We start from the raw sequence: 14,577 nt of genomic DNA, 5'->3' as shown, positions 1-14,577 counted from the left end.
GGGGGGGGAAAGAAGAAAAATGAAGTGAAAGGTGAAAGTTAATATTTTGGTAACAACATAAAAAACAAGAGAAGGAAGTATAGAATGCAAGGCTTGTGGGAGAAAATAATACAAAATATGGGTGCTAGTCACACATAAAATAAGGGGCAGAATCTCAAAATATTTAGTGTGTGTTTTTTGCAGCATCAAAATTTGTTTGTTTTTTAGAGAAAATAGTGCAAATTACGCTTTGCAAAAGTTTCAGTATAAATAGATTTTGAGTTAATTACTTTAAAAAAAATATGGTGAATTGGCTAGTGTGATTCCAGGAGTGTTTGAAGATGAGATTTAAAGGAGAAGTTTCTGAAGGTATGAAAAGTTTTCATTTAATTACCATGGGAAGAAGCAATAGCAAGGGCAGGAACTACCAAGGTCTTTGCTGTGGGGGCCTGGTTGAGTGGGTTTTCATTTCCAGTTTTTATATTTGTACAGGTCACTCTCCTGACTGACATTTCCATTGCTGCATTTACATTCATAAAATTTAGCAACTTAAAAAATCACCTTATCTGAAACAAGACATTTCAAACTTAAAGCATAATAACCATTGTATATTTTTAAATATAAATTTCATTTTTTTGTTAAATTTATCTTTTATAAGTAAAACCACTGTGTGATGTAGCATTATACTATGCAGAATGCTCATGAATGCTCACTGGAAAGCCACTTTTCACACATACTGGTTCAGCATGAATTCAGTCATTCAAGATTCATAAGTATTGCTCTTTAGTTCCTATTCAATCTTAATCATTTCAGAAAATAAGAAATTGTCTTGTAAAGAAAAGCTTGTATTCATTATTTAAGCCTTTTTATTATGCACAACCATGTTATTTGTTTTCCAGCTTATTTTGTCTCCAACAGACACACACAATTCTGAATAAAAACAAATAGGTGACCTAATAAAATTTATTCACTTCCATTACATTGCACAAAAAATCTTATAATTAGATTAATTCAAAGCATATAACCAAACAGAATGTCCTGGTTTAAGAACTTCAAGTTTAGAAATTTATATTCCATAAAAATATGGAGATTTACTGCATATAGATTGCCAAAAAAGAAAATCTCAGCTTTCAGATATATTTATGGTTTTATTGGCTTTACAAGTTTGAAATTTTAAAACATTTGCATTATTCGACTTTTACAGTTTATTACATCAGTTTCAAAGATACACTGTTCTCAAATTTTAAAAGCTAGAAATAAGCTACAAACATACAAAGATCACATATTTGTAGCAATGTTTTATGTACTGACATTTTTTATCTGTGCAGGCAGGAAGTTTAAATACTCTATTCTCCAAATTCAGTTTACGGAAAAAAGTAAATTATGGTTATTAATATCCTTTGTATTCAATTAGTCAAAACAAATGTCAATGAAATTTATATCGAAACAAAATTCTAAATTAGAACATTTTAGCTATAGTCTTATTTTGTATGTGATTTTAGGGTAGAGGTCAGAGAGAAATTTTAAAAGTTTTCATTTTTAGTCATACCTATAAAAAGAAGACACTGGGCTGGAAAGGTTTAACAAGATTTTAATTTGAATTCTGATGGCAAACAATGTTTTAGTTCTTCAACATAGTTGGGTTTTGCTTTGGATTTGTATCTTACTTTTAGAATTAGTTCTTATCATGGTTTAATGCTCTTATTTTACTCTATTAGTCAGTAGTAACTCTTTGGTTTCAATTTTTGTCTTGCAGCATTTGTGTTTTAGGAGATCGGCTCTTGTCAAGCATGAGCAACGCTGTTTGTTCAAAGGAGAAGAATGTTACAGGGTCTCTGTACAATATTTATTGTCATTCTCTAAATGAAACATATGAAGAATGTGATCCATACTTCATGGAGCATGAGGTGCATGTAGTGCAGGCTATTCCAGGTTTAGCAAGTGGTGTTTTCAAAGGTAAGAATTGATGCAGTTTCTGTACTATGCCTACTTCTAATTTGATTATTTCAGAGTAGGTCCTTCTTGGAGAAATACAAAGGGTTGATTACATTATATAAAAATTATTCTTAATATGTAAATCAGCACGCCACTTGAGAACAACAGCTGATATAAAGTGGTAAAGTGGAATGTACTGAAACTACATTTTGACATATTTTGTCATCTTATAAGTGGTGTGATGCCACCAAAAGTTCATAGCTTTTTGGAAGAGGTATGTAACAGTTCTTTCCAATGCAAAAGATTCACACACTCACATTATGAAGATGTGGATATGGAATTTAGAAGCATGCAGAAAGGAGTTGTGTGCTTTGGACATGATAGCCTTATGGTGGAACCTTTTGCAATGGAAACTACACTACAGTGCTATTTCTTAAGATAAATGATTATCAGATAGAGCATGACTGGAAATGGACTGAAATGACATGGTGAGTCTTCAATATCTTTATAATATAATGTACTCAACCTCTGTATTAGAAAAAAATAAACTGTTAATAATCTATGTATCCACACAATTCATATTTAGTTTTTAGTTGTTGTTTTTTCTGTATATTAAAAAATCTGTAGTACTTGTACTGTAAACCTTGCAATTGATAAAAGTTTTTAATTGCTGGAAGTTATACAATTTTTATGCAATCTTCAGAATGAATTATTTTATAACATGAAGAGGAATATTTCTCATGAAACTGACTCTATAGATGTTGATAAAGTAGGCTTTAATCTTTTTAAAAGTCATTTTTCTTGATATTTTTTCTATTTTTTTGTTTTCCTAAAGTAAATTTCATTTACTGTATGAAATATAGAACCATAAGCTACCTGAAAAAAAAATGCTCAAACATATCTAGTTGAACAATAAAATCACAAGACAAGGTAGGACAAAAAGACAAACACGTATAAAACATCAGATTAATCTTATTTATTAAGAACAAATGCTGACAAAGCATTACTATTTGGTGCTACATTACATTATAAGGAGCTATGATCTAAGAAAATGTTTTGCCTTCGGTGAGATACTTTTAGTTTGAACTTAGGTTTACTTGAAAAACATAATGGTGACTTTGGTAAAACTAAGTTGTATGTTTTATAGAGCTGTACTATTGAGAAATCTGACAGTTAGAAAAATCACATCTGGATCATATAATTTTCTTCAGATTATTCAGCATAACTAAAGCAATCTATTGTTCCTAATATTGGAACCTGTAATCATGCTTTAACTGGTTTTTTAGTTGAACATCTGAAGAAGTTTACCACTAATGAATACTCTTTAAAGAATATTTTTGAATTCTCTCATGAAATACAACAGTCGAAGTTTAATAGTATTGTGCACTGTGCTAGTTTGGATGTTGAATCATTGTATATAAATACACTGTTGGAAGAAACCATACAGCTACATGCCAATATGATTTATAGCAATGTTTCCAACAATGTGATCATTCCAAAACCAGTTTTTCTGAACTTTGCAGTTAAAGATACTCACTTTCGTCTGAATGGAAAGCTTTATAATCAGATCAGTGGTGTTGCTATGGCTTCAAGATTGGCACCATCTTTTGCCAAGTTATTTTAATTTTATGTTTGAATGAAAAACAGTGGCTGCAAAATTGCCTGAAACAGTTTAAACCTATCTACTAATTGAAAGCAATGAAATATATTTACCAAATCTTTTAATATATTTGTGTTGTGATTGTTAATAAGACACAGAAATTACTGACTAATATAAGTTAACCTGTAATATGTTATTCTTTCACATGATCATCTTATGTTCTATCATTGATAAGGCTTATGAAATATGTTATTATTGCACTCTGTGCTTTAAAACAGTTTCTCATTCTTTCTTGTGTAAAGCACAATATGTTCATAGTTTAATTTACAAACATTATTTGTATGCTGTTTTCAGCTCAACATCAGAATGTATAAAGATTCTCTACAACTGTATGTTTTTCACATAGGTCCTCACTTGTATATTTAAATATGGTTAAATTCCAGCATTAAGTGGTTTCTGTTGATCATTTAAATGCAAGTTGATTAGTTGTATATGTTTGTCAATACTTTTGTGTTTGATTTATAAATGTAGAAAATGTTTAATGTGAATTTTCTAATCAGTCTGAAAGTATCATTTTGAGCACTTTTTATGTTGTTAACAGAATATCATTTTATTCTACAAAGATAACTTGTTAGCTTACTATCGCCACAAAGGAGATTTGGTTTCTAGGACAACTGAACGGGAAGCTGCCAGCTCATATGGGCAGAACACGTACAACCAGGTTTTGGTGGATATAACAACTACTTTTACTTTGTTTGTGGCCATTTTCTTCCCATCTTGCACAGGTTAGTGAAAATTTGTTATGTCAGAGTTAAATTTTTAACTAGCTGTGTGAAATACCTATTTTGATATGGTTTATGATTTTTATCAGCTTGAGATACTTGGAATTAAGCATTTATTAAAACTTTTTTTTTAATTCAGAATTAGTAATTTGATTTACAGTTAAGGTTTCAGGCAAATCAATTCTGAAACTTTTGTAAAAATGTATAATTATCTACGTTTGCACTCATGCAACTTTGGCTACTCTGTGTAAAAATATAAATAAATAAAAAACACCAGTGTATAAGTGTTTAGTGTAATGTTTCCTTATCTAACAATTGTAGGATTATTGTTAAGATCTAACTACTGTGTTTATAGAATAATGTACTTCTCACCAGACAAGTGTTTTTATAGCAGGGTTTAAGTGTTGCATGTAGTGTGTTTAGCAGAACATAGTTCTCATCATACAATTCTTTTTATGATTGTAGGATCCAACCGGTAGATATAATGTATTTGCAAAAAAAACTACCATCCTATCTTACCAGACAATTCTGTTTTCAATTATAGGATCTGACTGAGGCATGTATTGTGTATACAAATTAACATACAGCACCAAACATTTTTTAAAATAATTATGATATGATCTAACTACAGGGTTTTTATATTACAAGTCCAGTTGAACTAGTGAAAGTTAAAACTATTTGTCGTGAACAGCAGTTACTTATTCTGACCACTAAAAAAGATAAGTTATGTTTTTGAATTTTTTTTCCATGTTACTTTCCCAGTAATAGTAAGAGCTCACAATTTAGTTTCAAAAACATCTTGAGTTGTGTAGTGTTCTAACAGATATTTCTGGTGAGAGAGACAATACACATTCCAAAGAGTATTTGTTTTAATACCAGGATATGCAATCGTGAGCATATAGATTACCGATTTGAGGAACTATGTACAGAATAAGGATTAAACCCTTATTATATTATTATAAAGAGTATAGGTAGACTGGTAGTCAAAAACAGAAGGATAAGGCTTATGACACATAGCTATAGTAAGACCATAGTAAGCTAAAATATCTTCAACAGTAACAACAGTCCATTTTACAGTCTTTTTTTTGAAAATTTAGATCCATTCTGGTGTTTATCATGAGTGTATCTTTTTATTTTGGTTATAATTAATTGTAATACTTCCACTGTAAAAAAAATAGACCAAAAAAATCAAAAACATTTTTAGAAAAGGTAACCTATCAGTAAAAAGGTTTGCCTCTGTGAAAAGTGGATGGCTGAATTTGTTCCCCTTCAGTAACCCCTACCTAAGGCCAGGTATCATTACAGGAAAGAGGTCTCTCCTTGCTGGGAAGGAACAGTCCTAGTTTTGGCTCCAGCTTCCCCTACTCTTCATTACCCTGCCTCTTCTCTTTGTTGGTGGTTCACAACATGAGGTATCTGGCCTAGGTGATTCAGGAATATCTTCATCTGATGAAGGTCTTTCACCAGCTACATCTTTATCTGTTCATAGAACAGGATCAAGAAGAGCAGGTTCAATATTTTTGGGCCATTTACTTTTCTACGTGGCTTCTGTAAGAGGCATTGAAAGAGTAGAATCAAATTCTTCAACTTTAGATTCCTCTGCAAGTCCTCCTTCATCAGATGAAAATGAAACACTTAGGAGGAACTCTGCTTCCTCTTGAGTGAAGACTTTTGTCTTCCTCAGTTCTTGTGCTCATTGTTTTTCAAATTCCATTTATAGAAGGAAAAAATGTCATTCATATATATTACATATATTGTGTATCATTACATTTCTTTTGTTTTTTGTACCATTAAATATTGATATTGCATGTATTCTGTGATGTGTATCATTTCTTTACAGGTACATATATTCTCTTATATGCATAACAGGTTTCAGTAGCAGTAAATGTTATGCTAAAATACAGAAACAGCTACATTAGATTTTGATGAACTATATATATCAAACTATTGAACAGAGATTCTATATGTTATAAATAATGTTCACTTACTTGTAAGTCATAATTGCTAAATACATTGACTAGCATAAGAAACAAACTTATCAAGAACAATAATTTACTAATAAGAAAAACATATTACATGTCTGTTACAATATATTCTGTGATGTGTATCATAAGTTTCAGGAACTGTAGATGTTATGCTAAAATAAAGAAACATCTACACTAGATTTTGATCAACAACTATTTATCAAACTAATGAACAGAGATTTCATATAAATTATAAATAATGCTTACTTGTAGGTAGTAGGAGGTACACACAGACTATTTATCAAACTAATCAACAGAGATTTTATATAAATTATAAATAATGCTTGCTTAGTTGTAGGTAGTAGGAGGTACACACAGACAAACTAAAAATGGCTGATAAAACATAGGATGCAAAATCAGAAATGCTAGCTAACACAAAATGGACAATTCTTATATTACTAGAGGCTGGTTATTTATTTATTGATGTGTAAGCATCGACAAGTAGGAAATAGGATGTTTATAAGCACCTATACTAATTACTCTGTACACTTGTACTGCTAAATTTTGCTCACCCCTGGAGTTTTGAAAGCTAACACCCATTTATTTTCAGAATTTATGGGATCAGATTGGAGCCATATCATAACCATTTACACACATTCAAAGTGCAATTCTATAAGTCTGAGCAATTCTCATTGCAAGCACAGTCATTTAAACAAGCAAATAAATTCTATGTTATGTTTTCGGAGCAGGGGATAAGTGGTTTTGGAAATATCTGTTTGTTTGCTCATGGAAGTATCTCATTATGGTCCATAAAAACAATAATTGCACCAGTGGTAGATTATTACCTTGTGTTCAGCAAGTTTCTAAGTTTGTTGCTAATAATAAGATAAATAGAGGAAATAGATGTGAAAAGGTCAGAAGTAGAAACTTTGGAACTTCATGATCATTATTAACGATACTACACATTTGATTTTGCACTTTACATCCTTTCTTTTCATTATATTGTGATTACTTGTCTACAACCTGGAGAATCAAGTGTACTGTTATGGTAGAGAAAAGAACATAAAATATATAGCTTTACTGAAAGAAAAACGTTTGATATATACTTAGGAGGTTTCAGAGGTTACACAAATGAATTTTAAATTTTTTTCAGATGAGGAATAGTGTTTTTAATCATAAAAACAAAATCTCTTTGTATCAGATAGTCAACTATTTACAAGTGCAAAAAATCATGATCAAATTGACAAACAAACCTTTAGTTCTTGTGTACAAAAACCTTGTAATGTTTCTGATAGTCTGCAAAATTTCATGAAGATATGCATACATTATCAAAGGTTATAGTATGGCAAATGTCATGGTTACTTTGTTGGTTATGCATTAGGCTCTTTGAGAATATCCCATAACCATAGGGTTAATTAAATTTTGAAAGTAACTGTGTTAAAGGTTGTGACATGCACGTTTTGACCTACCTGTAGCAATAGGGCTAATATCTGAACATCCAGCAGAAACAGTGTATGATTTATTGTTATCTATTTATCTCCAGATAAAATCAACTTTCCTTCTTCAACAAAAACTATGATCATCATCACCATCACCAGGATTCTAATATAACTATAAATACACTAACTAATAACATATAATTATACTGTTATTATTGTTACTATATTGCAATATTTAATTTTTATCCTCTTGCTAGTTGTTGTTATTGCACTCTCTCAAATAATCTAACATGCTGTTCTTCACCTAAGTAACAAAAATATTCTGAATCTTGGAAACTTATAACACTACATCCATTAATCTTCGAAACATTGAAGGAGTGTTACAGAAACCAAACTGCATTCTGTTGAACTGATACTTTCCTGATGGTAGTATGAACACAGCCTCAGCTTTATCTTCTTTCTTAATCTCAGCTTGCCAGTAGCCAGTCCATAGACGAAAAAGACTTACTTTGGCTTAACCTGTCTAATGTCTCTTGTATATCAGGAAATGGATACACATCCATGAAAGTTACCTGATTTGCCTTGCAAACATCACACAAAACCTTAAAATACCATCATTTTTAGGAACTAGTATGACTGCAGGTGTATAAGGACTACTTCTGTCTTCTATTACTCCCTGCTCAAGCATGTCTTTCATGCATGCTTTTAACCCTATTAACATGGGCCAAAGGCCATGTCATCATGTTTGTTGACTCTCATTCAACATTTTATGAATGTATATCAATAAGTTTGTTATTAAATTGTATATCATAATACATATTTTAGTTTTATACATTAGTTAATTTCTTAATTTAAAAATAATTATTAAAAAGGAAACCCTAAATATCTCTTTTTGTGTATCATGTGGTATGTTGAATGCAGCATTGGTTCAAACTAGATGTTTGTGATGTCCAAATACAAAGCCTATAGTTTCTTAGGAATTATGTACTCAAATTACTGATATTTACAAGCTAGAATGTAAAATAAGAACCTTCTATCTTTTCTATTTTCTGAGATATTGATATATTCATTGAATCAATCATGGTGACCCTGCCCACATCTTCAATTCTTGAAAATACCTGCTTTCATACCCTACTTCACCCAATGACATGTGTATAACCAATCAATGTCCTCCTAGTGGCTTTCTCAGCCTCTTTAAAGTATTTGGACAGCAAACTCTTTCTTTGCATGCTAGATACCAACCATAAGGTAAGACATTAGTGAGCTCGAAATTTCTTTTTTTTTAGACCTAAATACAGCTTAGTTACTAAACTTGATAAAGTATAGTGGAATTCTATGGTATTGATATAGTAAACTATGATCTTTGGTTATTTCAAAGTGTATATAAAGCTTATTTCGTTTCACATCCTCCACGTGTGAAATTTGATAAGGCTTAGCAACCTATGGCAAGCAGCAAATGAGTATAAAGATAGTAACTAGAAGAGATGATTGATTGCCGTACTTGTTTATTTACTGTTTTATGTTTTAAGAAAAATAAGTTCAAGAACTTACTTGTAAGTAGTGATAATCTATATACATTTGTATTATAACTGAAATGTGACTATATTTTACAAAATACTAGTCCACTAAAACACAGCGAAGACAGGTCACTTTGTAAAGGCCAGTTTTATAATCTTGGATACATATGTCATTGCAACTTCTGTAATGTTAGCGAGGTACAACTGAAAGGTCAATATTATTAAATTATTAAATATATATAAATGTATAATGTTATGAGATTTAAGCTATTTAGACTAAACATTTGAGTTTTAGTGTTATAATTTGTAGTAATCCTAGAACGAAAAAAGCTTAATTTATATTTATTTCCTAATTTTATATGGTGGTTACGATGTCAATCAAATTGAACCAACTTGCACAGAGTATACAGTAGTGAAAATAACAGATAAAATAGTTTTTTTTCTAAAAGAAATCTTTGACAATTATCTGGAGGTTTAAAGATTTTGCATGTGAAATTTGACAATTTTCTGATGCATAAAAGTATTTTCTAATCTTGAAATCAAAATTACTTTGCATGTTGGATAGTCAACATTTAAAAAGAAAAAAGACATGAGATAAACATTACTTACGAAATCTTAAAACTTGAAAAAATATCTAAAATTTTGTTTAAGAAAGCTTTGTTATGTTTACTAATAATATGCAAAATTTCATGAAGGTACAGTTACTAAATTAAGAGTTATGGAATGAAAACTAAACAAGCACATAATGTTGGTCCCTTGGACTGACCCCCATGCTTAGAAAGTCAATTCATTTTTCTGCTTCTCTGGCATTCTGTAGGGATTCTGAGCTATAAACTTATCATTATTCAATACAATTTTATGTTTTACTTTGTTTGTGTAACCATTCAAATTGTGTTCTACTACTACAACAACTTCACTAATACTTGCTTAGATTTCCCTTCCACATCTCTCAAGAGAAAATTCCAATCTATCTTATATGCATTAATTCTGTGTGCATTGCTGGGTCAAAGTGCAGATGTCATGACCTTTTAAAGAGTTACATTCAACAGTTTATTACCAATGTAGGTCAATAAATTTGATGTCAAAACATAATTTATAATTAAAAGTTTTTAATTTCGAAGGTAAATATTTAAGTTAATTCTCAGCCTTCACTTGTTTGTACCACATGATATTTCTTTGCTCCAAATTGCCTATTTTAATATATCTTACCACAGTTGTATAGCCATGTCAGTGAATATGACTGATATGTAAATGAGAGAGAAAAATATGAATTTGCTAAAAATTGGCAGCCTTAACAAACATTACTTTCATTTTTAACATTGTCATTAAGTCCTTTGGGGGTAAACTGTAACTAGCTTTTTTATCCAATAATCTTCTATTTCAACTAGCTTAGCATGTAAACAAATAAATTTTTTTGTCATAGGAATTCTGTGTGCTCTATGCAAAAATCTTCAAAAGTATGTCCTGGTGACTTAAAATGTTGATAGAGAAAAACTGAATATTTTATTTCTGTAGAAGACCTGTGCCCATTTGTTCTGCCTGTCAAAAAGTGCAAAGTCTTGCTCACATAATGAACCTTGCATGATAAGCAGCTAACATGCATGCCTCCTCTCACACTACAGCTAATACTCGACTGATGGGGTTTCTTCCTTTGCCAATCTAAGCATTGGTCTGATTTTTACTCGTTTGCTCCAGTCTTTTATTCCCCACTTAACTGCCTTTGGCAGTATCTGTCTCGTAACACTCTCCACCTATTTCAGTGCAGTCTTTATTTTGGTACTGTATATAAATACCTTCTTCAGATAATATTATCACTTTTTCTCGACAAACATTCACTAATGGGTTTCTTTGTACTATGACTATTAGAGATGGCATGAATTCCAGGATTATTGTTTGTCACATGGAGGCAAATCAGGTCTCTCCTATATCATCTCTGATATCTAATGTCACTCAACATTCAAGGGAGGGAGTCACTCTCAGTTGAGACTGTCCGTGACCTTATTTGTAGTGAAATGGAGATACATATTCGGTCCAGTGGTGTCTCTTCATGGGGCTCTGAGGCTGCATTTGAGGGTGATCTGGGACATTCTGGAGAGAATTTAGATTCATTTTTTCATGTGCCTTCCTTTCTTCTATTGGCTTCTTAGGAAGCCACATTGGGATCAGCCGCCTCTGGCTCTTTTGTTTTTTCAGTTGGTCCATCAATTGTGGGATGTTTTGGGCTTTCCCTGGTTGCTTTTAAGCCTGCACCTTCCTTGAGGACTGAAAGGTGTGAGGACAAATACTTTGTTCCACCTCCATCCACAGATATTGAGGTTCATGCAGGGAGGTTTACTGCTCAAGTATGTGAAGTGATAGCCATGCTTTGTCTGCCATGTTTGTCAGGACTACATTTTTTAGCCCACCACCACTAGATGGACAAGTGTTCAGACTTAAAGAGTAGATCTGCTCCTGGAAGATTGTAGTCAACCCAAATAGATCACAAATTTCTAGGATTGTCTCACCCTATATATGGGGCTAAGATATTTATTATCCCTTCAACTTTTATCAGAAGACTCTCAGCAATTGGCATGTCAATTTGATGACAAGTTGGGACCATTGTTAGCATGTCATTGGTTTGATTGTCAACTTCTGCACTTTCCCTAGTCTTGTGGCTAGTATGTTGTCAGGATTTATGAGGTAGAGATGTTTTGTTGGAGAGCATTAGTCTCCCAGCTGCCGCACTACATGAGTTCCCATTTTCTCTGACCCTCGATTTTGTAGATGTTCCAGGGTCTTTGGATTTAAGGGTTGACGTTGCATATCTGCATTCATCTCTGTCATGATTAGCTTCTCAACTTTCCTCAGCTCCTACAGGGGATCATAGTTTCACCCCTATTTAAGTGTCTTGATGATCAGCCCCTCAGTACATTGGTACCCAGAATAGATTCTGTCCATATCCATGGGTTCCACTGCTCAGTCGGAATGCCGCCAGCAGAGTCTGTGATTATTGTATGCCTTTGGAGTCTGTGGGGGCTCGGTTTCGAGAATTTCTGGACATGTGGTAACCTTAACCATGGATCCATGGGCACTGCAGGCCCTTAACCCAGGATTAGTCATTCAGTTCACATCTTCACCACCATTATCTACCCAACCTCTTGGTGATCTAGGGATTTTGGAACTTAGTTTTATGGCTATCAGAGTTTGGTTGGTCTGGGGTAGAGAGAGAGTCATGCTAGTTATTCAGGGGTTTTATTCCTGTCGGTTGTTGGGCCTAAGAAGACAGGAGATTGGTGTCCAGTCATCGATTTTATTCATCTATATCAATGCATAGATTCTCCAAGGTTCATAACTGATTTATTCCTCAATCTGAGTTGGCATTTTTTACTAAGATTGTGAATGCTTAAGTTTGATGTAGTTGGCTCCTATCTGCATATTGCCTTAGTGGTGGTGCTCTGCCACAATCTGAAGTTTCTTGTGCACAAGGAGCAGGTACTGCAGTTCTAGGTTGTTATCTTCGAACTAGCATCAGCATCATACGGGTTCTGCTGAATCTTATGAGCTTCTTATCATCACTTCCATTCCCTAGCCCTGTGCACACACCATTCAGTGAGCGATTGGTTATTGCATTCACCATCTCATCAATTCTCACAATGTCACACCAGGATTCTACTTTCAGAAACAACCAAAACAGGCTTCATTCTCAGAGCTGAGACAGCTATTATTGCACCAACTCGATATGTCATCAGTCTGGGTATTTTTTCCATCATGAATCTCAGTCGGGCTTAGGAAGCCCAACTCTTACTCACCTCTCCTTCTCCCACTGCACAGATGTTTTTTCTTTTGGGAATGTGGGCATCATTCGAATCCCTCGTATCTTTGGGAAGAGTGCAAAAGAGATCATTTCAGTGGTCTTTATACAACCAAGGGATCATAAACATCGATTCACTGGATTCCCCATTTTCCTTATTCAGGATAATTCTTTGACCTCGAGGGGATGTTAAGTCAGGACACAACTAAGATATGGGTTCCTCTGCCTCCATCTCATTCATAGATTCTTCTCTTCTGAGTGTCTCGCTTCAGGGATGGGGTGATATCCCAACAGTCAGGAATTCCAGGGTATATACATGGACAGTGGGGCTTACCTACACAATGTTTTAGTCCTTCTTGCTCTTCAAAAGGCAATGCCTCCTGGTCTGTGCCTATTAAGGGGACAGTCATCAGGCGTCAGTCTGACAATTCCACAGTTATGTCTTGCATTTCCCATCAAGAGGATGCTTGATCCAGGGCTTTTTGTTTTCGAACCTTGGGTCTCCTTTCTCGGGACAACTCCTATCATATCACCCTACTAGCTTGCTATATGTCCACATACTGCAGTAACAAATCAATTGTCTCAAACCAAAAAGATTCTTCCAATAGAATAGAATCTGCATTGCAAGGTTTACTGGTTTGGCTCTCATTTTGAAACACTGATGATGTCGTCAGTCTGGGTATTTTTTCCATCATGAATCTCAGTCGGGCTCGAGAAGCTTAACTCTTACTCATCTCTCCTTCTCCCACTGCACGGATGTTTTTTTTTCTTTTGAGAATGTTGCCATCATTCAAATCCCTCATATCTTTGGGAAGAGTGCAAAAGAGATCATTTCAGTGGTTTTTACACAACCAAGGGATCATAAACATCAATTCACTGGATTCCCCATTTTCCTTATTCAGGATAATTCTTTGATCTCGAGGGGTTGTTAAGTTGGAACACCCAACTACTTGCAATTTGGTCTCCAGTATCTCACCTTCATGCTTTGGCAATAGATGCATTTAATCAGGACAAAACAGAATTACAACTCTAGGACCTCCTTCCAATTCATATATTTCCCAAGGTACTAACTATCATTTGTTCCAACTTATTACCGGATTTGCCCAATTCTTCCACTTCCTCTTTGGCAATCTCTGTGGAGGCAGCCACGATCTGACATGGTACACCCAGCTTACCAAAAGCTCAAACTACAAGCATGGAGGTTATGCAGTCCTTTTCACAATGTTAGGGTTTAATTTCTAGGGTTGCCATATAACCATCTTAGTCCTTGCTTAGTCCTGCAATGAACATTTATCAATGGAAATGGCACACACATCATCAATGGTGTATTGAGAGGAGGTTGAACCCGCTTTGATCAGAAGTGCCAACCATAACTCGTTTTTTGACCCGGCTCTTTGGTAGGGGTTTTTGCATCTTCCACAATTGCCCTGTATTAAGCAGCCTTATCAACTAACGTTTGATACTTGAGACAAAATTTCTTTGAGTCCCTAGTACTCTCTGACTTACTCAAGTTGCTTTGGGTTATATGTGGCAACCTGTGAAGGGGAGGAGAAGATATTCTTGGATGAGGG

General features: G+C 33.7%; 1 protein-coding gene across 3 annotated transcripts in view; it reads left to right on the top strand.

Annotated features, from left to right (window-relative positions):
- LOC106464908 (solute carrier family 12 member 6-like) overlaps nucleotides 1-14,577 on the top strand; it is a 216,691-nt gene that overhangs the window by 88,626 nt on the left and 113,488 nt on the right. For all 3 annotated transcript variants that reach the window (XR_002611853.1, XM_013925080.2, XM_022392719.1), the window contains 2 exons: nucleotides 1,736-1,935; nucleotides 4,138-4,299. Coding sequence is in view for 2 of the 3 variants with exons in the window: in XM_013925080.2 (XP_013780534.1) it covers nucleotides 1,736-1,935; nucleotides 4,138-4,299 (362 nt within the window). In the remaining variant the exon portion in view is untranslated. The remainder of the gene's footprint in view (nucleotides 1-1,735; nucleotides 1,936-4,137; nucleotides 4,300-14,577) is intronic.

Source organism: Limulus polyphemus, unplaced genomic scaffold (genome assembly GCF_000517525.1).
Source record: "Limulus polyphemus unplaced genomic scaffold, Limulus_polyphemus-2.1.2 Scaffold1777, whole genome shotgun sequence".
Taxonomy (NCBI): domain Eukaryota; kingdom Metazoa; phylum Arthropoda; class Merostomata; order Xiphosura; family Limulidae; genus Limulus; species Limulus polyphemus.
This window is presented reverse-complemented; position numbering and strand designations above follow the sequence as displayed.